The following is a 21,307-nucleotide window of genomic DNA, read 5'->3' as shown; positions in this document are numbered from 1 at the left end:
ACAGCAACCTCAAACTCCTGGGCTCAAGAGATCCTCCTGCCTCAGCCTCCCCAGTAGCTGGGACTCTAGGCATGTACCACCATGCCCGGCTAATTTTTTAATTTTTAGTTGTTTCGCTAATTTCTTTCTGTTTATAGTAGAGACAGGGTCTTGCTCTTGCTCAGGCTGGTCTCGAACTCCTGAGCTTAAGCAATCCTCCTGCCTTAGCCTCCCAGAGTGCTAGTGGTTTGTTCTTTTAAATTATGTGAAATGGACTAGCCCCCGAATCCTGCATATGACTCCCAACTTAGAGGTCTAGCATCCGTTCTCAAATGTAACACACAGAGGGCAGCTCTACAGATGTTTTGATTGTGACACTGTCATAAACTGTCAGATATGCATTTGGTGACTCCTGAGAGGACCTTTTAATTCAGGCTAGTGGAAATAACGAGGCATAAATGAGATTTAAGCTCTAGAGTAGGAATCACATTTAGTAGCATCCACCTGTGACTCAACCCAGAAGTGCTTGCTGGTGTCTGGCAGCTTCGTGGTCATAAGAAGTGAAGAAGCAGGGAGGGCAGCCTGGGGAGGAGGGAGCTCTTCAGGACTAGCCTTGACCTCCCAGCCTTCTTCCACAGTTCCTTTTTTTCCAGACAACGTTGCTCCCAGCCCGAACTGACTGTTGCTTGCCTACGGAGACTATATAAAATGCTGCTATATGTTGGTGGTCTGTTTTCTTGTGATTCTACCCTGAACTCAGGCACCTTGTGGAGGGAGAGGGCTCAATCTTTTCCAGATCATCTCTATGGCAGGGTCTGCCCTTGTGTTGGTGATAAATGGCAACTCTTCAGCAAGGCCCTGAGTGCCCTTTTGCTCTGGCCACCACTGATGGTGTTTTTAAACTACTGTGGGTTACAGTTATCTAGAGTTCCTATGCACAGACATACAGCAGTTCTGTGGCTGGCTTCTTCCACATAACATGACTTTGAGATTCATCCACGTGTTGCATGGGCAGTCTGTTCCGTTTGGTTGCTGAGTTGTATCTGGTTGTGTGGATGTTCCACAGTTTGTTCATCTGCCTTCTGGCAGATGTTTAGGCTGTTTGTAGCTTCTTTTTTTTTTTTTTTTTTTTTTTGAGACAGAGTCTCGCTTTGTTGTCCAGGCTAGAGTGAGTGCCGTGGCATCAGCCTAGCTCACAGCAACCTCAAACTCCTGGGCTCAAGCGATCCTTCTGCCTCAGCCTCCCAAGTAGCTGGGACTACAGGCATGCGCCACCATGCCCGGCTAATTTTTTATTTATATATCAGTTGGCCAATTAATTTCTTTCTATTTATAGTAGAGACGGGGTCTCGCTCTTGCCCAGGCTGGTTTTGAACTCCTGACCTCTAGCAATCCGCCCCCGCCCGCCTCGGCCTCCCAGAGAGCTAGGATTACAGGCGTGAGCCACCGCGCCCGGCCTTGTTTCTAGCTTCTTATTGCTATGATAGAGCTGCTGTGATCAGAGCAGTCCAGAGAGCCTCTCCTGCCTTCCCCAGAAACAAACTCCTATTCTCTGTTGGGGGTGGATCAGGAATGGGCACCCAGCACTCGCTGCTCATGCAGCAGTTGCCACGCTCTCCCACACTGGGGCTCTTCATCAGCTTCCAGAAGGGAGTTGGTGGTGGAGTTTCCAGGTCTTCGGGAAGGGGCTTCCAGTGTCAGGCTGCTCCTCATGCCTCTCTGCCGGCCGAGAGTGCTGCTTTCTTGAATCTGCTAAATCATTTTCCACATCAGCTATTTAGGCTTCAGGATGCTATCTTCTCTTCCATTTTTGGTGTGGCTTTGTCTTTTCATTTCCTAATCTGCCTTAGTGTCATTTTCATGTTGTTTTGGGTGAGAGCAAAAAGTAAGCATGTGTTTTCAGCCTTCTCCTGTGACCCAGAGATCTTTGTACTGCAGGGTGCTTAGCCAACTAAGCACATGTTTCTCCTTTGTGTTTGCTAATAAACAGCACTGTGGCGAGCGTACCTGTAGTGAAGTCTCTGTGTGCATGTATATATTTGTGCTTCTTTCTTTTTTTTTTTTTTGGAGACAGGGCCTTGCTGTCACCCAGGCTAGAGTGCAGTGGGATGATCATATTTCATTGCAACCTCAAACTCCTGAGCTCAAGTGATCATCCTGCCTCAGCCTCCTGAGTAACTGGGTCTGCAGGCATGTACCACCACACCCAGCTAATGTTTTTATTTTTTGTAGAGACAAGGTCATGCTGTGTTGTTCAGGGTGGTCTCCAACTCCTGGCCTCAAGCAATCATCCCACCTTGGCCTCCCAGAGTATTGAGATTATAGGTGTCACACAATGACCATGCCTGGTCTTTAAGACAGATTTCTAGAGGTGGAATTGTGGGATTAAAAGACATATATACTTTTAATGTCAAATTGACCCCAGGAAGGCTGTACCAATTTATACTCAGCAGAACAAAACAGGTATTTATATCCTGTTGTTGTGTGAGCATATGGTCTATACCACTTTCTCCTTTGGTATTTTTTCATCTTCCCCAAACACTCCCTGCTCCCCAGTAAATGCACATGCATAGAGTCTAAGAAATAGAGTGAGATTTGACCAGCTAGAGAGCTGGGGCAGCGGTGGCATCAGGTCTGACTGAGTTGTGAACAGGCCGAAACACAGCCCAGTTCCTCCCTGCACTCGTCCTCCACTGTGCCTGGCACAGACCCGGGTGAACTCAGGCCACTGCTTCTTTGTTCCAGGTTACACTCCCGGCACACCTTACAAAGTGTCCTGTTCCCCCACCAGTGGGGCCGTGCCACCGTACTCCTCCTCCCCCAACCCTTACCAGACTGCCGTGTACCCTGTGCGAAGTGCCTACCCCCAGCAGAGCCCATATGCACAGGTATGCTTGGGTATGCACTGCCATGTGGAAAGGGTGGTTTTTGTCTGGGCTCTCATCCCTTGTCCTTGGGGACCCTGTGGCATTTGTCTCTCTCCTCACCACAGCAAGGCACGTACTACACACAGCCGCTGTATGCAGCCCCCCCCCACGTCATCCACCACACGACTGTGGTGCAGCCCAATGGCATGCCGGCGACAGTGTACCCTGCTCCCATTCCTCCTCCCAGAGGCAACGGGGTCACCATGGGCATGGTGGCTGGGACCACTATGGCCATGTCTGCAGGTGAGTTCTTTTTCCTGGCATTTATCTGCTCTGTGTTGACACTAGAGCTGGGGGAGGGGGAACTCTGACCTTTGGCTCTGGATTTCATTGTTACGGTTGTGTAGAAAGACAACTCTTTGGGGGAAGGAACAGCAAATTATCTTTTACTTTGCCTCCCTCCTTTCCTTCCTCCCCTGTCCTTTCAGTTGAGAGGAGACTAGAGTGTGGGGTGTAGTGTAGCAAACCTCAAACTGTCCTCCCTGTGGAGCGTGACTGACAGGCCCTCTCTGAACTAGATGGGGTCATTCTGTTGGTTAGCAGTAGAGACGAGGAGTGCCCCCTGGGGCCATGTAAAGCTTGAGCAGAAGAGGACACTGTGTTCCAGGTGGGGCTGGCCCTCTTGGTACTTCCTGCTAGTGTGAGTTGTCTTTGCGGTCATGTCATGTTGTAGGGGAAGTTTTCATGAATCTAGGAAAGCTGGTGTGTTAATAGAAGTAGCAGCTGCTTGTAGAACTCCTTTGGCATTCATCTGTACTTTACTTCCCAAAGCCTCTGCTAAGTTAGGAAAATAAACCGTGGGAAATAAGATGCCCAGGCTGGGTGGGCGTATCTCCATGGAAGCTCTGATCTGATGTCTAAGATTAGGTCAACTCCTGGCCTGGGGATAAATGTGGCCACCTTGGGGCCATGCCTATACAAGGTTCACTTGGTTCCCTGTGACTAGGGGTTTAAAAAAAATACTGTGCCCTTTGTTTTTCTGGGCTTTACTTCAGTATGAGGAAGTTATGCCAGGGAGAGAGGCATTCTGGGATGCCGTGTGTTTCTCTTTAGATTCTCTACTTCATTGGTTTTCCCATACTCAGCCTGTCAAGGCAGAGGAGACTGGGCAGAGGGAGGAATTGTGCATTTGGCGCCACGGCGAGGGGGCAGTGGGCCCAGATTAGTACAAAGGCCTGTGGTGGTGTGTCCACACTCAGGACTCAGTCACTGAGTTTCTTTAGTTATAGGAAAAATAGGTTTCTTTCAGATGTATTCAGAAGCTTATGTAGTTTGAAATCCCTCTTTCTTTTTCATTTATTTTTTTATTGTCTTAACCATTTTTAAGTGTGTAGTGCAGTAGTGTTAAGTATATTCACATGGTTGTGCAGCCACTACTACCACTCATCTCCAGAAATCTTTCATCCTACAAATCTGAAACTCCTGTACCCATCAAACAAAAGCTCCCTTTTCCCTTTGCCTCCAGCCCTGGCATCCACCATTCTACTGTCTGTCCATATGAATTTGACTATTTTAGGCACCTCATATAAATGGAATTGTAGAGTATGTGTCCTTTTGTGACTGGCTTATTTGACTTTAGCACAGTGCCCTCCAGGTTCATCTGCATTGTAGAATGTGTCAGAATTTCTCCTTTTTAAGGCTGAATAATAATTTATTTTTTTATTTTGTAGTTCCATCATCTCACTCACAGAAATTATTGGGTATTCTCTATGAAGGACAGGCACAAAGGCTTTTACAAACACATTATTAGTACGTGTTTGCTGTGTTTATACATCTTTTTGGGTACGTGGGATTGATTAGAGTTCTGATAGTGACCGGGTCGAGACTATCCTTTCTGTATACCTTTCCCCTGCGTAGAGGCCATACCCGTGTGCTTGTTGGAGGCCTGGAGTTGCGTGCAGGCCAGCCTTGTGTGTTACATGGTGCTCTTTCTTCCAGGTACCCTGCTGACTGCTCACTCCCCAACTCCTGTTGCCCCCCACCCTGTCACTGTGCCCACCTACCGGGCCCCAGGAACACCCACCTACAGCTATGTGCCCCCTCAGTGGTGATCACCCTGCAAATGTAAGTGACCAATGAAGTCTGGCTCGGCCTTTGAGGAAAGGGCATTTCCTGGTGGAGAATAGCAGACTTACCACATGTTACAGCACTAATGAGAAAAATGCACCTGACCTTGATATAAGGGCAGTTGCAGTATTTAAATCTGTGTTCTTATTGGGACTTTACAAAGTAGATCAAGAAGAAAACCACTGGATATTTACTGTTTATGCTGTCCATCTTGATCCTGTCCTGGATTGTGCACTTATCTCCTGTCTGCCTGGTGTAGGAAACAGGGTTCCAGTTGTAACTGGGGTTGCTGGGAGCAGGGTGGGAAGCAGGTCTAGCAATCTTGCCTGTTGCTGTCCTTTCTGGCCCTAGTGGACTTCGTTCCACTTGAGTTTTGGGGGCAGTGGTGCTAGAGGAGTTGTGTGTGATTTGGTTTTCTGTCTATCTCCCTGCAGGTTTGAGGATGGAGCTGTGCAGTCACATCATTGAGGTTTCACAGCTGGTGCTGCAGGCCTTGTGCCTCCAACCAGGACTTTCTTCTTAATGCTCTCGACACTTGGCTAAACACAACTACATCCCGGCCCAGCAGGTCCCAGCGCCGTTAGTCTCCAACTAATTCTGTGGGTTGGTCTTAAAGCAAATCCTGTTTTGTGGACTGCCTGGCAATTTTTTAGCTAACTGTAAAGATAAAAAGGGAGTATTAATCTGAATCATATCTAGTTGAATGCATGTTTTAAAAAAACACAAAAACAAAGCTTGCTCAATCTACCTGCAGTGACTGATGCAAAACCATCATATGCAAAATCCAAAGGAATGGAAATGTATTTTACAACTTGTATCACTAATGCACTGTTGTAATGTATGCAGAGTCTTCAAGTTATAAGTGTTAAAGTGAATTTCTTCATAGAGCATTTGAAATATCTTAGATGATTCTTCGACCTTTTGGGGTTGATGTGCGTTGCCAATTAGCAATGTGGACTTTTAGTTTTCAGCGACCTGTTTCTTTGGCACTGACTGCACTGGGAAGGAGTTGCTGGGATTGGGAGAGAGTGGGGAGACCACAGCTGCTCAGGTGTCCCTTTCTTTCTGCTTAGGCTTGGGGTCAGTGCATGGGGATGTGCTTAAAGATCATCATGAAAGGTTAGAGTTGTGTGGCCAGTACAATTAGAGGTGAAGGGTTGGTTTATGTATCAGGAAAGCAATTTTCTCTGCTTCTCTAAATTTTCATTACAAGTCTCTTACAGAGAGAGGTGATGTTTTATAAATCTTTATCGGAAAAGTCCTGCATTAGAACTAAATTATTTTCCTGGGATGGAAAATATGTGAAAGAGAAACAGCCATGCTTGGAGGAGCTATTGTCCTCTTCAGTTAGCTTAGAAAATCATTCCATTTTTTCCCCCTGAGAAATGTGTCAGCTGAAAACACATAGGCATTGCTGTTTGTCCCCCTACAAAGAAGGACAAAAATTTCAGCTGTTCGTTGTGAAAAAGAGTTGTATATTTAAGAATGATTAAAAGGGAACAAAACTTTATTTAAAATTCATCATGTTTCTCGTAGAGAGATAGGGCTATGGATATGTCTGAAAATATAGAACCTGGTAGCTTCTCCTGGAATCTTCCACCTGGTGGTCACTTGTCCTCTGAGAGGGGCGAGGGCTGGAGGGCTGATGTCTTGTCTAGGAGCCTCTTCTGCCACCTCCTGCAGTTGGAGGCAGTGAGTGCCAGGCAAGCAGGGACAGCAGAAGGGCCAGGCAGTGTGGCATTTGCCAGCCAGGATTTATCATGGAAAGGATTTTGAGTTTAAAATCTGAATCTTGTACATAAGAAATCAAGAGGATTTTTTTGCTAAATATGCCTGACTCGGATCCATGGGAGTGTGTCTGTTTGTCTGTTAGGGTCAGGATGTCTGGGGGTTTAGGACTTGCTCCCTTTCAGCGGTCTGGCGGGGTTGTACATCTGTCCCCACCCTGTGGTGTGAGTGCTATGGGCTCTGGTCAGGGCCAGGGTTCTGCTCTTCCGGTCTCTGGCAGCTAGGTCAGGGCTCAGGCACTGGTGTAGAGGCTGCACATGGTGTCCTGCCCTAGCTGTTGGGTGGGACACCTGACCACTGAGCCTTTGGTAACCTTATTTTTATAGTAAGTACTCTTCATAATTTTCTTTTTCACTTCTTATTTTATGAGAAGTTTAGGAATATTTTTGCATGGATCATTGTAAACAGAAGAGTCCTTATTCCCGATGTCTAGAAACATAGAATGTTTACTCATAAGTACTTTAAGTTGCTTCATGAGCACTTAGTCCATCTTTGTGTGTATGTGTGTGCACATGTGTGTGTGTTGTGTGTAGCAGACGTTCACTGCAGGCACATGGTCTGTGTCTATTTCACATCCGTGTTGGTAATTTCATCTGAATAGTGGGTGGTTTGTAGTAGCACAGTAGCAATAGGTTCTAAAGGTTCCAGGGGCTCAGCTCAAGTAAGAGAGAAGTCATTTTTCCCAGTAGAGCGATAATAGACTGGGAGAGATACTTGTGATGGTTAGTATATGCTTTACAAAAGCCTCACGCCACAAAAAGGGAAACACGCACACACCGGCCTGTAAGGGGTGGAGACATTCATGTTTAGGAAGTTATTTAGATGTCTCTGCAGGCTTGCTTGAGACTTGGCGCACACGGGGCGTTTTCAAAAGAAAGAGAAGAGAGCACCATGACCCCCATTTACTTTAGCTTCATAAATACTTTTCCTCCTCCCCATAATTTTTTGTAACCTTTTTTCCTTTTTGTGAAGCTGAGTTGAGAGATTTTATGAAATACTTTTGCATTGTACAATAAATCTGTGCAGAAATCTTTCCAATTTTGAAACTATCAGGGCATAACCTATCAAATATCTTATCACGTAATAATTTGGACTTATGAATAGTAACGAAACTATCATAGGTTGTAATTTTATCACCATTTGGATCTAGTAAAATTAATTAAGGAGTAGAACTTGGATTAGAATTCTGTTACAAAGCTTTATAACTTGGTATCCCAAGCACATTGTGGAACATTCTGAGAAATTCTACTATTTGTAGAATGTGTGTGTGTGACATTCCTAATTTGAGTCCTTTAGCTGAATTATCATTCTTTTAGAAGTTAAGACAAGCGAAGGACCTCATTCCTATAACATAGACATCATTATGGCTTTTTTTTTTTTTTTTTTGGAGACAAAGTCTCAGTCTGTTGCCCAGGCTAGAGTGCTGTGTCATCATTGTAGCTCACAGCAACCTCAAACTCCTGGACTCCAGTGATCCTTCTGCCTCAGCCTCCTGACTATAGACGTGCACCATCATGCCCAGCTCATTTTTCTATTTTTAGTAGAAACAGGGCCTTGCTGTTGCTCAGGCTGGTTTTGTACTCCTGAGCTCAAGCAATTCTCTGTCCTCAGCTTACCCGACTGCTAGGATTACAGGTGTGAGCCACCTCACCCTGCCCATTATGGATATTTAAAAAATTTTTTGTTGTGCACCTTCTCCTGTAAGGCTTGGGGGTGTTCCATCAGCTGTGTAGCAGTTGCTATTTCTCTGCTCATTAGAAATATTATCTGGATCTGGGCTAGGGGGCTGGGTGTTTAGTGTCCAGCAACTGGCCTTTGTGAACTCACTGCCTCTGAGAAGTGAGGCCACCCTCAGGGGTCAAGGGCAACCGTGGTAATAGGCACAGAGGCCCTGCTAGAACCTTTTATGTCTCTTGTGAGCTGTCTTATAAGAACATTCTTGTGGGGGTGGTTAGTAGGCCTACAAGTGCTGTTCTGGGCCACCTGTTTGTTGAGTGCTGTGTAAATGTAGTATTCACAGGATATGAACGAGGTCCTGAGCCTTGGGCTTGGCTCCTGGCCAGTGAGTGTCCTGCCCTTCCCCAGCTGGGCATACAGTGCCTTGCTCCATCTGGTGGCATCATATGGCTGTGATGAATGAGGAGGTCAAGGAAGTAATTCACATGTGTCTTTTAGGGGACTTGTCAATAATGAGAGGAAATACATTCTTCAAGCAATCTGAAATGTGCTAATATTTGGGAGTGTTGTCCCCACATAGAATATATGAGTGTCCCAGTGGGTAGTGGTAAGGAGTTGGCACACACCAGCTATGTAAATATTGGGGTTTGCTTTAAAAAGGAGCTCCAGACTTCACCTGTCCTTTTTCAACATTTGAAAACAGTATTACTCTGATCAGTTCTGCCACTTTCACCTCATCTGGCAGCTGACAGTTGGATGCCCCTGTTGTTGCCAGTCTGGGCATTGCCCAGACAGGACAAGATCTCCAGTGGGTGCAGTGGCAGGGTGTGGCCTGAGGTGGGCGGCAGCAGCTGGTCCTTCTCTCTGGTGCTTTCTGAGGGGTCTCTAAAGAGGAGTGTGGGTGGTTCAGGGAGGGTGGAGAGTTTGCTTTCCTCTGGCATGTCCCATATGTTTGTGTTTTATCTAACCTGCTTATTCCTCAGCCTGAGCTTTCTGAGGGTAAGTGACACACTGAGGGGGCATGTGGTCGTTTTGGATAGAAAAACTGCAAAGCTGATTTTGTGTGTGTTCAGATGGTGTATGTCTCTTTCTACTCCTCATTCATTTGAACAACGGAGACCTGTGGGGATAACCTTATTTTAGTCCACAGGACTGAAGTTGAGTTTTGGGGACCGGGAGTCTGAGGAAGAGCAGAATCTCTGTCCAGAGAACCCTGGTGGCCTTCAGAAGGGCGATGTGCTCCCAGGACCAGCGTTCCCATGTCTCCCCGCGGTGAGGCCGTGCCCATAGGTTCTTATGTGGACTGGGCAGTAGAATAGACCAGTTGGGCCAGATCTGAGATGAGCTGTTTTGTGCTACTGGCAGGGTTGCTGTGACGGCCACTCGGAGAGCCTCATGTTGTGACTGAATAGGAAATGATTCCTTTTTTTTAAAATGATTTTTAAATACTGTTTTTTACACTGTTCTCTTGGTACTTTTTTTAAGCTAAGTCAGCATTGTCTTCCAGTGTTAATGGCATCCCTTACCTCTGCACTGAACTAGAGTGTCAATACCAAGGAATGGAACATCCATCCTGAGCCAGTTCAATTAGGTGTAAATTCATACTATTTTAATTTTTTATGCAATCTGATGAGTAGATGAGCTCAGACTTTAATTCTCAAAGCACGTTTATTGTAACAAAGAATTGTTATGTATTAATACTGCAGTTTTCAATAAAGATTGACTTGTGTTGCATGTCCTGGTTTTCATGATTTCTCCTCAGGTCTAGAGGTAGCTTGGTCTGACTGGGAGGGGCTGTTAGGAGATTGTCTGGAGATTTGGGAAGAAGGCCATTGTGGCCTTCAGCCCCAGTGGCCTTGGCAGTGCTGAAGCATGGTGGAGGCAGCAGGTTGGGGGGACTATTTCCCACAGGTGGGGCAGGGAGGGGAGCAGCCTCCTGCTCCTCTTCTGGCTTCTGCGGCCAAGGTCCTCTTGGGAAGACACATTCCTCCTCATTTACTGAGGGGGATGTTGAAGCCCAGAGATTACGGATCTGTCCCCAAACTCACATGGCCCAACTTTAGCTAAACAGCCCAGGAGGAGTGGGAGGGCAGAGGCAGCTGTATCCCCCCTGCCTGGGCCCTGGCACTGCTCTCCTCCTCTGCTGAGCCTCCACCCACCCCTGGAGGCTGCTGGGCTCATTCTTCTTGTGGGAGAGGCCTAGGGCAGAGACAGGAAAGGGGCGTGTAGAAGAGGAAATGCACACACACCAACAGAAAACTGGCTGGCAGTCGGGTTACTTTTCATAAGTTTCTTTATGAAAGTAAATGTGGTTTCTGGCTTGGAGAAGGTATAGTGCAGGAGTGACTGTCCATGCTGCTGAGTCCTGTGGCCTCTGCCCGGACACACTGGGTGGGCGCCCCTCAGCGGAGGGGGCATTCTCCACGTGCCCACTGCCTGGGGTGCTGGCCAGTCCTGGATGCTGGGCCACAGAATTCAGTCCTTATGGCTTCTCACGCTCACTAGGGTAAGGCAATCTTTCTGTGTCACTAACAAGAATCAGTTATTTTTCTCGATTGTTAGAAAAACAAGATGACAAAATCCAAACAAGAAAAATAAGAACTGGGTGGCTGAGCAGGCACCCCACAGCTACAGGTGGGCTGGTACACGCCCGGACTGTATGCACAGCTGACTCTGCGGGCCTGTTCTTTCCACTACAGACACACATCACAAGGGAAGAGGGTGTCCAGCGGCTAGCAGTGTCTAGAGATGGGCTGGAAGGCAGAAGGGTGGGCTCTGGGCCAAACATTGGGGCACAGAATTCCTGGTTCCCACCCTCCAAGCTCACAAGCTGCCTGGGGCCACCGGCTGGGCTGGGGCCCAAAAGGAGAACTGGAGGGCAGAGAGGGGCACATGGCCTGGCCTTGTGGCCGCCAAAGGCCAAAGAGTCAGCCACTCCTGCCCAGAGAAGATGGGAGAAGGGAAGACTAGCTTTCCAAAGAGCATCCATAGTAGTCAGCCCAGTCACTGGCTCTGAGCTGTGGTTCCCAGGCACAGGGGTAGCGGGGGCTTGGCACAGGTCTGGATGGCTGGAGGGGCTGCGCGCGTGGGGCCCCTGCCTCTTCTAGCTGGCCTCCTCACTGTTACAGGAGCAGTGAAAAAACCAAGAATGGAAGCACAGACCTGGCAGGTTGCATGTCCTGGTGGCATGAGCAGCAACTCCGTTGCTCAGCCCTGATCATTTCCAGGTTGTGGAATAGGCAGAGAAGGGCCAGATGGAGTGTGCCTCAGGGAGGAAAAGCTGGGGACTGCTGGCGAGCAGGGCCACCAAGACCTGTAGGTGGGGTGCTGGCTCACTTGCGGAAGGGTGCCAGCCGACTGATGCTATGCCAGAAGGTGGACGGCTTCCGCCTGGGCTCTGCTAGCACCAAGACCTGTGGCTGGGGCCGGCTGCTGGGCAGTGCCGGGTGCTTCTGGCGTGTCAGATAGCAAGGCCGGCCAACAGCTGGGCAGGGAGAGACGGCAGGGGTCATGGGTGCCCAGGGCGGAGCAGCAGCCCCTGCTATGGGGGTAGTAGCATGGGGTGGTCCCAGGGCTCTGCCTCAGACCACCCAGAGGTGGCAGCTTAGCCACATAGGACTTAGCCCCGGCGGGCTGTCTGAAGCCTCTAGCCTGGGCCTGGCCAGAAGAGGGGAGTGCCCTGGGCCTGTGCAAGGGATGAGATGTTTCAGAGCCTTGGCTCCATCCATAGAAATGGAGAGATTAGCTCCTTCCCTCCCAGGTGTCTGTGAGGGTGTAGCCACAGGATGTAAGAACTGTCACTGGTGGTGCCCTCTGTGGTGGGGGGCCAAGACTTGAGAGCAAAACATCAACTGTATGATCACTGGGTGCCCCTTATCACCAGCCTTTAGGAACAAAACCTGCAAAGGGCAGTGGGCACCTCTGAGGACCCAGGTGGCTATACTGCTGGCTTCGCTTTGGGGCTAGAGAAGGGAATGCGATCAAGGCAGGGGCAGGCGGCTGAGGAGGTGGGACTGCTGCCCACTTACCTTTGGGCTTCCCAGTGGCCTGCTCCTTGCTGGCGTTCAGCATGGCCTGCTTCCTCTGCAGCTCAGTGATGATGAATCCTGGGGGCAGGGGTACGCAGGTGAGACCTGGCCCCATCGTCCCCCTGCCCACATTTCTCCTCAGCTTCTCGTGCTCCCTGGCCTCAGGCGTAGTCCTTTCTGCACATCTATACCTCTCACAGTGCCTGGGGTCCCATCACACCTCAGGGACTGGGTCCTGGCCACAGCAGGGACCGTCCCTCATCCTGTGAAGTCAGCCTGCCTTGACCAACCAGGGCAGAGGAGACACCCTGGTGCCCCATCTGGTGGCCCAGGCAGAGAACGAGATCCCTGTGCCCGCCCATCTCACCCAGCCTGGATGCCCCCCCCCCAACCTGCCCAGTGTCTAGTGTCCTTTCTCTCCACTGCAGTGGAGGCTCTTTCCCAGACCGAGAGCCAACCTGGTCACTGCCAACGATAACGCCTGGGGACTGTGACCAGGAGGGGATGCAGCAGGGAGACATCTGCTCACGTGGGGTGGGGAGGCTTCTGAAGCCACTACTCGTCTTCTACTCCAGTGCTCTCCAGGGGTTGTGCTGGCTAGAAAGGGCCCCCACATCTCAGCAGCCGGTGCACTGAGCAGAGGGCCCCTGCCCTGTGGAGCGCATGCATGTGTCCCACATGTAGGGAAGCATCCCCCACCCAGAGCCAGCAGACCCTTCCCCTGGGCACTGAACGCTGAGGAAATGCCATCATGGGCCACAGGTGATCCTGCCAGTGGGGTGACAAAGACAGTGCCTTGTGCTCTCAACTGGGACAAAGAGGTGCCTTAAGCCTCACCAAATGCTATCTCAGTTTTGAGGCCATCCTGACCAGCAGCCAGGTGGGGCAGGAGGGCTGGGTAGGGCAGGAAGGCTGGGTGGGCCATGGCCCAGCAGGGTCTCGCACCTGTCTCCTGGTCCAGCCACACCTGCTCCCTCTCCCTGGCAAAGGCCTTGAGCCAGCGCTGCTTCTGCTCGGGCTTCCTGGTGCACAGCAGGTGGCCGTCCCCCGTGGTGCCACAGTGCAGCCTGAAGGCGTTCTTGAGGCTCACGTGGAGGTCTCTGTCCTTCCCATCCTCAAGGTCTACTACCTCCAGGCTGTCCATGTCTAGCCGGCCCTTGTAGTACAGCACGTCCCGGCGGAGCAGGTCCTGCCAGATACCACTCTGAGCCCTGGCGCCCGAACCGTCCACCTGATGCTGTCCAGACCTGCCCCTGACCCCTCTGCCAGGCCACAGGAGGGGCTGGTGGCCATGCACCCACCTCCCCTGCAGATGGTGAGCTCCTGGGGGGGGGGAGCAGGCCTGTTGCAGCCCAGGACTGCTGAGCCGTGAGTGGAGGGCCCTTGCTCCTTCAGTCACAGCTACTGCCTAGCCCTGGGTCGGCCCTGTCTCTCAGGAGTGCATTCTGGTGGGGAGACAGCCATGGAAACTAAGGCAGTGGCCCACACCGCCTTACAGCAGGTAAGAGCACCAGTGGCCAAGGAGGTCTTTGTGGATGTGGGACCACTGGACCACATTTTCAAACAGAGCAGAAGCTGACAGTGCAGAAGAGGTTGGGAGGCAGCTGAAGCAGGGACCTCAGGGTTGGGAAGGGGATGCAGAGATTTGCAGGGAAATGAGAGGGGGCTTGAGGAGCAAGGGGCTTGAGGGGCTAGGTCAGCAAGGAGGGTGGTCTTGACAGCACAGGGCCCCAGTCAGACTGGGAGAGCTGCCTGTGGGCCCTAGACTACCAGACTCACCGGCAAAGAGCCACCCTCATCCCAGCCCACAGCCTGGCCAGGGCTATATGTGTCTGGCAAACACCTGTCCTCTGGGCAGCTGCTCCCAGCCGTTGGCTTCACTCCTTCTACCTGCTTTATCTGGGCCCATCCAGCTGGCAGAACAACTGTTACCTTCTTACAGTAGATAAGTTGGTGGTCAAAGAGAAAGAACATTCTCTGCTGGCTCTTAGCTTGAGGCTGTATAACTCGAGTCAGCTCCCCTGAGTAGATGAGTTCCGAGCTCCTGACCAAAAGATCTTCCCCCTGGGGAGACCCAAGGAGAACCCCGAGTTGAGTGCACCCAACCTCAGGCACCACTTCTTGCCTCCGTCACAGGTTGGGGGGCCCCACCAGGCAGGCCCGGGTGGGAGCGATGCTCCTGAAGCCCAGAGAAGGCCTCTGAGTCCGGAGGGTGGGGGCAGGCAGGGCCATGGGGGCAGGTCTGCCCTGTGAGTTGCTATCTTTGCAAAACAGGACTCCACTGTAGCCACGTGGCTTCATGTGGCTCCTGAGTACTGGAAATGTGGCCAATCCTGATTGAGATGTGATGTCAGTGAAGACTTAGTATGAAATAATGAATGTAAACTATTTCATTAATGATATTTTATGTTGATTACAAGTTGAAATGCTATTTTAAACATTGAGTTAAAATATTAAAATTAGGTCCACCTATTTTTTCTTTTTTCCTTCTTTAAGATGACTGCTAGAAAGTATCAGATTCGGTATGTGGCTCACATGATATTTTGACTAGATAGTGCTGCCCTGGAAAAAAATTAAGGCTGGCTGGAATTCACCTCTGAGGCCAATCTTGAGTTCTAAGGAGGCCCTCTTCCCAGTGGATGATGGTACCTGAAGGTCCATCATCCCCCATCTGGCCTTCAAAGTTTTAGACTAAGCCCTGCCCCTCTGGTTCCTTCTTGAAAATGCAAACCACAGCCAGGGGTTGTGGGTAGCAACAGGTTTGGGGTGAGTGAGTCTACAGGGGTCCTTGGCCCACATTGCTCAGCCCCACCCCAGGGACTCTCAGTTATGTTGAGGTGAGGCCCAGGAATCCATCTTTTTACAACATTCTATGGTTACTCTGGTTGATGTTCAGGTCATTTCTCTTCCAGACAGCTGGTAGAGCGCATGGCAGGCAGTGCCGGCACCCGTGCAGGCGGGGAGCCCTCCAGAGCGGCGCTCCAGGAGGAGGCAGATTGGCCGGGTGTGGAGGGGACAGGAACCCTACAGTTCTAAGGCCCCACTGCCTCAGAAGGCTAGACTGGCAGGTACAAAGGAAACACGCAAGCCAGAGAAACAGAACCAGGAGGTCAACACTGTGTATCAGCCCTGCACCCTCTGCTGGGAATCCCAGAAGTGAACTCAAACTCAGGCATCCGACCTGTCTCCTGAAGGCAGAAGAGCAGCACTACTGCTGGAGCTTCTCCTGGGCGGGTGCGCGGGCTGCTCACGATGGTATCTCACGTAGGAAAGGGGCCACCAAAGCCAGCTTTGGGAGGCAGCCCCAAGGGCCTGGCACCTGCACCTTAAGGGACTGCTTTCCCACACCGGCATGTGTTTGCTAGCTCCCAGGAGCACGGCTCCCTGCTTCAGTCCTCCCTAGAGTTTTCAGGGGCAAGTGCTATTTTGAAGCAAGAGGCCAAGACTGTAGGGTATTTTCTGGGCCCCCAGGCCCTCACCTCCCAGTCCTCAATGGAGCTCTGCCACTGAGCAATCTTGTCGATGTTTTCAAGTCTCCGTTTCCGTTCATTGATGAGCTGGGCCACGTTCTTCATGGCATGCAAAGCAGCTTCTACATCCTTGAAGTCCCTGGGGCAGAACAGACATGGAGGGCTGCTGCCCGAAGAAGCTGGGGTGTGGGGTCTCCTGCAGCCCCCATGTGTGGAGCTGCTCTTCTCTGGGGCCGTGCCCCGTGGCCACATCCTCACCCCTCAAATGCACAGTGCCTCTCTGTGCCACAAATGCCAGGCACAGAGCACAGTTTATATCCTACTGATAGTCTCTCCCTCACTGCAAGGAGAGCTCGTTAGGGCAGGGCTATTTTTCTATGTTGCCCCAGTGCCCTACACACTGCAAGTGCCCGACAAACTGGCTGATGGGAGGTGTGCAGAGCCTTGGGCCACCTCCCTGCTTTGGTGCCCTCCTACCTGTGCTGGGGGTGTGTGTACTTGAGCAGCTCAGCCAGCTGCAGAGGGTACTTGCAGATCTTCTGCACTGGGGTCAGCAGGAAGCCGTCCAGGGAGATGTCGATCATTTTCTGCAGCAGCCGGCAGGCCTCAAAGAAGTACACGTACTTGCTGAGCTTGGCCAGCCGGGAGAGCTCCACGCAGGCGTTGGGGTGGTTGTTGCAGTACTCGGAGTAAATCTGGAAGTCTGCTTGCTGGGGGAACAGCTGGAGGTTAGGAAGGCATCTTCTGCATGCCCAGGCAACCCAGCCACATGTCTGGGAAGGGCAAAAGCCTCTGCACTTCCTTAAGGAGCCAGGCTCAGGGGGGCAGCTCTGTCTACCTAATTCGCAGGGCACATCACATGGAGTCATGCCCAGCAAGGGTAAAGACCTCTGGGAACATGGGTGTGTGCCTGCCCCCGCTGTGCCTGGCTCTCTCTGCAGCACAGTGTTCTGGCGTAACCAATGATGTCATTAAGGAAGGGCTGTTAAGCCAAAAGTGGGGCTGTGTCGGGTGACCGACATTCTTTGCACAACCCCACATGACTGCTCCAGGAGAGGGATAAAACAAGTCCCTTCCCTACCAAGTGAGGCCAGAAGCAGTTCCATCTGGACCGGACCAACCCAGTAGACCTTGGCTAAGCGCAAACTGGCATTTAGAGTGGACATAAGTTGTAAGTTCCACATAAATTCTAGTTTGCTCACTGCTTGGGGAACCCCAGAATCTGTTAAGAGCAGCCCTGGGGCGCTCCACAGGTGGCCCAGCCCACCTTTGTTCCCCTCTCTGGCCAAAGCAAACCCCTCTGCAGCAACGCCTCAGGCCCCTGCCCCCAGGAGCCTTTCCTGACTGGATCACCCCAGGCAGCAGCAGAAGCAGAGACACTCCTAAAACCATGCTGAAGTTTGGGCCACTGGGCAGGTAGAGGGCTGGAGCCTAGCGCACCCAGAGTGTGGCAACTTCTGGGAACAGAGCGGCCGGTGGCCCGGGCATGAGCGAGCCGGGCAGCCTCCAAGCGGAGGCGGCCAGAGCCAGGTGGGCAGCGGGGCCGGGGTGCTCACGTGCTCCAGGAAGCAGGCGCCCAGCTCGCTCAGGTGCGGGCGCTCGCGGTTGAACTTCTGCTCCAGGGCCTTCACGAACGCCTTCTGGCACCGGTAGATGTCCTCGATGTTCCCGAAGATGGTGCGCAGCTGCTCCTCGCTGAACATGTCCACGCGCTTGCGACACTGCCGGAGGTAGCCCTGGGGGCGGGACGCGGTCGGCCTCCCCCGCCACCCCCACGACCCCGGCCCGCCCGCCCGCCGGCCGGTCCTCACCTCGCAGATGTCCCGCAGGTGCTTGATGTAGTCCCGCTCGGTGCTGAGGATCTCGTTGATGACGTTGGTGCGCATCTGGTCCTTGCTGCTCTGCGCCTCGGCCCCGCCGGCCCCAAGCCTTGGGGCTTCGTCGTCCACGGGCTCGTCCTGGTTGACCCGCAGCTGCGGGCAACGCGTGAATGGTCAGCGCCCCGCGCCCCACAGGGCCGGAGAGCGAGTCTCAGAGGCCTCGTGGGCTGCGCGGGGCGGCTCCTCCACATCGCCCGCACAGTGCCTGGACAGACGACCGCGCTGCCGGCGTCACCGGAGACCATGCGGCTGCTCCAAAGGCCCGCACTCCCCATCCCCAGCCTCGGCCAGTGGTCTGCACAGAACCAGCGTCTGCCCAGACCGGTCCCCCTGGACCTTGGGGAATGGCTTGGGGCACAAAACGCACAGTTTACCCATGGGGTCTGGGGCAGGAGAAGCGCCCATACGCCAGGCCAGGGCCCCTCAGCCTGACCTTTTGGAGACAAAACCTGTTTGTCGTCTTTGGAGATCAGAGGCCGCCTTAGGGGGGATGTATGTGGCCTCCTTGTGATCTGTAGGGCTAATGACTTAACTTATCTGTGCCTCAGTTTCCTCAGGTGTAAGTCGTGGTTCCCACCTCCCAGTGCTGTGTGAGTGTTAAATGAGATGGCCCATGTGGACAGAGTTGTGTGTGGTGGCAGTCTCGGAGGGGTGGACTTCCGCCTTCGTTCTGACCTTTCTGGCCCTAGAGGGCTGGCGGCGAGTTGGGGGTGGGGCGGGAGCAGGGGATGGAGAAGGTGGTGGCTCTGCAGGAGGAGGAGGGATGTGTTACAGCTCCCTGATGCCCACCCACCCTGCCCTCGGCACCCCAGGCGTGGTCCACACCCAGCATCTCGACACCAGAGCTGTCTTAGGCTTGGATTTGAGAAGAGCCAGGTGGCTCCTGATGGGCCTGGCCCAGGAGAAGCTCAGGCAGGAACCATACCCGAACGAAGCTGGCTGGAAACCACCCCTCGCCGTCGGAGACTCGGCCCCACCACCACTCTCTGTTGGTGGCATCCATCACTTCGATGACATCCCCAGCTTTGAAGCCCAGTTCCTGGTCATCCATGGTGACATGGTCCCAGAGCGCTTCAGCACAGACCACACTGCCATCGCTGATAAGCTGAGGAGAGAGGCATGGGCAGGAGGGTCAGTGGGGCGGGGCTGCCTAGGCCTCCCTGCCCTCTGTCCCCACACCTTGCAGTCCTAGGAAGAGGGGATCCTGACTCCTTTACAGAGGAGCCCACGAGGCTCCCTGCTGGCCAGCCGCACACCTGGACCGGGCTGCATCCTGGCATGTCTGGATTGTCGGGCTCAGGGATGGAGCCTGATGCAGATCCTGTGAACTAGCCGCAGGAGCCGGTCCTGCCGCTGGGATCGTGCCAGAGCCTGTCAGGCTCTCCTAAGGCAACATTTGAGGGCTGAAAGGCTGCAGGAGGGAGGGGGTGGCTCCCCCTCTGGGCTTCTCACCCCACAGCCACAGTGCTGTGTCATCCGGCTTCCACACGCCTGGCCGCCACGGGAGCTGGAGCTAGTTGGCTGTGGGTTTTTGACACTTGCAGAACCAGTCTCGCAGTACCCTTGTCTGACCGCTCATGGCCCAGATACCAGCACTGGCTGAGCAGTGCCCTTCCTTGGACTTCTCAGCCCCAAGCCCTAAGATCCTAAGCTTTAATTATTCCAACCTCTTCCCTCTATTCCCCAGGTCTAGGAGAAGGACCGTCTTGCAGCTGCTGCCTCTGTGACAGCAACCTCAGGACTGTTCTCCCACACTGCTGCGTTGCCAGGTCACACACTTTACACCTAGCTGATGACTCTTCACATTCCTTTCCCTTTGCTCAAGTAACTGTGTGGCTCCTTTCTTCTGAGTGGCTGTGGGCTGATGGGCCGTGAGGCACATGCCCTTGCCCTCCCAGGCGGCTCTCGCAAGCGGAGCCCCATTTCCCGTTGGGCTGACCCCTGCTTTCCTGTACTGTGGGCTGTTTCCACTTCATGAATGATGAATGGCCCCAGGGGCTTAGGGCAGGAGAGGAGGGTTGGGCTGGAGGCTGCACAGAAGGTGAGGTCCATGCCCCTCCCTGCTGGGACCAGGTGTTGGCTCCAGCTGTCATAGCCATGGGCCTGGCTAAGTGGTCAAGGATGAAGTGGAGCACCACCAGACAGGACCTTTGCAGTGACCCCTCCTCTGACCTGCCCCATCCCAGGTGAGCCCTCCCTTGGCTTCACTGTGCCTGATCCTCCTCCTGTGTTTCAGGCTGGGAGCCTCTGTGCCTGCGTGGGCAGGGCAGGGGCTGCGGCTGGCCACTGCAGCATCAAGCCCACTCGGGCTGGGGCCTTTCCTCCAGGGCAGGGTCTGAGCAAGCAAGTTCAGGGAAGGATGAACCACTGGTTCTTCCTCTGTCCTGAGGTGAAACTGCTCCAAACGTGAGCAGTCATCCCCCATCTCAGAGTCATCCCCAAGCCCTCAGTGTGGAAGCTGCTCAGGGGCTGCAGGCTTCTGGAGGCCCCTGCAGGGACCCAGGCACAGAGCACTGGGTTACACCGGAGGGGCAGCAGGCTTCCACAGGGGACTGTCACACCCATTCCCAGCTACAAGGACCCTCTGCAGGTGGGCCTAGGATCATGACCTGCTGGCTGCCACACAAAGGACAAGAAGGACTCAAAAGACCACATGAGAGAGGAGCCAGCCTACACGTGGGGAGTTGGCACGACCACCCCAAGGCAGGCGTCTGCTCGAGGCCTTGAAGGTCTCCACGTGGGGCACAGAGGCAGGGCTTCACGGAGAGACCGAGCCCCACACCTGGCCAGTCACCTGGAAGTCTTGGGGGCTGGGAAGAAGGTGTTAGTTGCCTTTGTCCCTTCCTTGTCCCTGCACCATGCCTGATGTAGGAGGCACCACACAGACACATGGCCATGAGCAGGTACTCTGATGTCCTTGTGCCTCCCCTCAATGTGACAGGGTCTGCCCTATGGGTCACAAGCTCCTGTGTAGACCCACAAACAGGAGGTAGTCTAAGGAGTTAGGAGTGACATTAACTATTCCTGTGTTGTCACCAAGACAAAATGTGGCTCCAAGAGGTCAGAAACAAGATTCACAGACATCACAGACAGGCTCCACCTCCACACAACCCAGCAGCCCCCAGGATCCACGCTGGGTGGGTTCCTGGCAGAGGCCCCTCCTGGCTCCTATCGTAGGTGCAGCTGCACCTGGGCGGTGAGGGGTGAGGAGTCCAGGCTGCCTCTCTGTGTAGAGCAGAGGCTGGCTCTGAGGCACAGGGACATTTATGTGTTGGCCTGGCAGGGGCTGTTCCCAGTGGAGGGGCAAGTTCAAGACCAAGACAAACCAGGAATAGGGAGTAGGATCCCCTCCTGTGGCTCTGGGGTTTCGATAAACCCCAGGGAGGGCGAGGCTCCCTGACAACTCCCACTGCCCTCACGCCCTGCCTGGCCCCCTCACGCGTCGGGGCGGGGTTCGGAGTGCCACTTGCAGGATCAGCAGGCCTCTGTCC

General features: G+C 52.9%; 2 protein-coding genes across 5 annotated transcripts in view; one reads left to right on the top strand and one right to left on the bottom strand.

Moving 5' to 3' along the window:
• Positions 1 to 10,172, top strand: part of FAM168B (family with sequence similarity 168 member B) — a 33,369-nt gene extending 23,197 nt beyond the window's left edge. For 3 of the 4 annotated variants that reach the window (XM_012751720.3, XM_076005419.1, XM_076005418.1), the window contains exons 4-7: positions 2,725 to 2,867; positions 2,972 to 3,149; positions 4,845 to 4,970; positions 5,408 to 10,172. In XM_012751720.3, coding sequence (XP_012607174.1) covers positions 2,725 to 2,867; positions 2,972 to 3,149; positions 4,845 to 4,957 — 434 coding nt within the window. In that variant the 3' untranslated portion in view covers positions 4,958 to 4,970; positions 5,408 to 10,172. The remainder of the gene's footprint in view (positions 1 to 2,724; positions 2,868 to 2,971; positions 3,150 to 4,844; positions 4,971 to 5,407) is intronic. The other variant, XM_076005420.1, reaches the window with a different exon arrangement.
• An 80-nt stretch (positions 10,173 to 10,252) lies between these two features.
• The window catches only part of ARHGEF4 (Rho guanine nucleotide exchange factor 4), an 87,728-nt gene continuing 76,673 nt past the window's right edge, over positions 10,253 to 21,307 (bottom strand). Inside the window, exons 3-11 of the mRNA XM_012751716.3 lie at positions 18,742 to 18,921; positions 17,748 to 17,909; positions 17,493 to 17,672; positions 16,414 to 16,646; positions 15,946 to 16,075; positions 14,399 to 14,530; positions 13,412 to 13,655; positions 12,467 to 12,544; positions 10,253 to 11,922 (exon numbers count right to left, since the gene is read on the bottom strand). Coding sequence (XP_012607170.2) covers positions 11,771 to 11,922; positions 12,467 to 12,544; positions 13,412 to 13,655; positions 14,399 to 14,530; positions 15,946 to 16,075; positions 16,414 to 16,646; positions 17,493 to 17,672; positions 17,748 to 17,909; positions 18,742 to 18,921 — 1,491 coding nt within the window. The 3' untranslated portion in view covers positions 10,253 to 11,770. The remainder of the gene's footprint in view (positions 11,923 to 12,466; positions 12,545 to 13,411; positions 13,656 to 14,398; positions 14,531 to 15,945; positions 16,076 to 16,413; positions 16,647 to 17,492; positions 17,673 to 17,747; positions 17,910 to 18,741; positions 18,922 to 21,307) is intronic.

The sequence above is a fragment of the Microcebus murinus genome, chromosome 8, assembly GCF_040939455.1.
Source record: "Microcebus murinus isolate Inina chromosome 8, M.murinus_Inina_mat1.0, whole genome shotgun sequence".
Classification (NCBI taxonomy): Eukaryota; Metazoa; Chordata; class Mammalia; order Primates; family Cheirogaleidae; genus Microcebus; species Microcebus murinus.
Note: the sequence above shows the minus strand (reverse complement) of the source record. Positions and strands in the feature narration are given on the sequence as shown.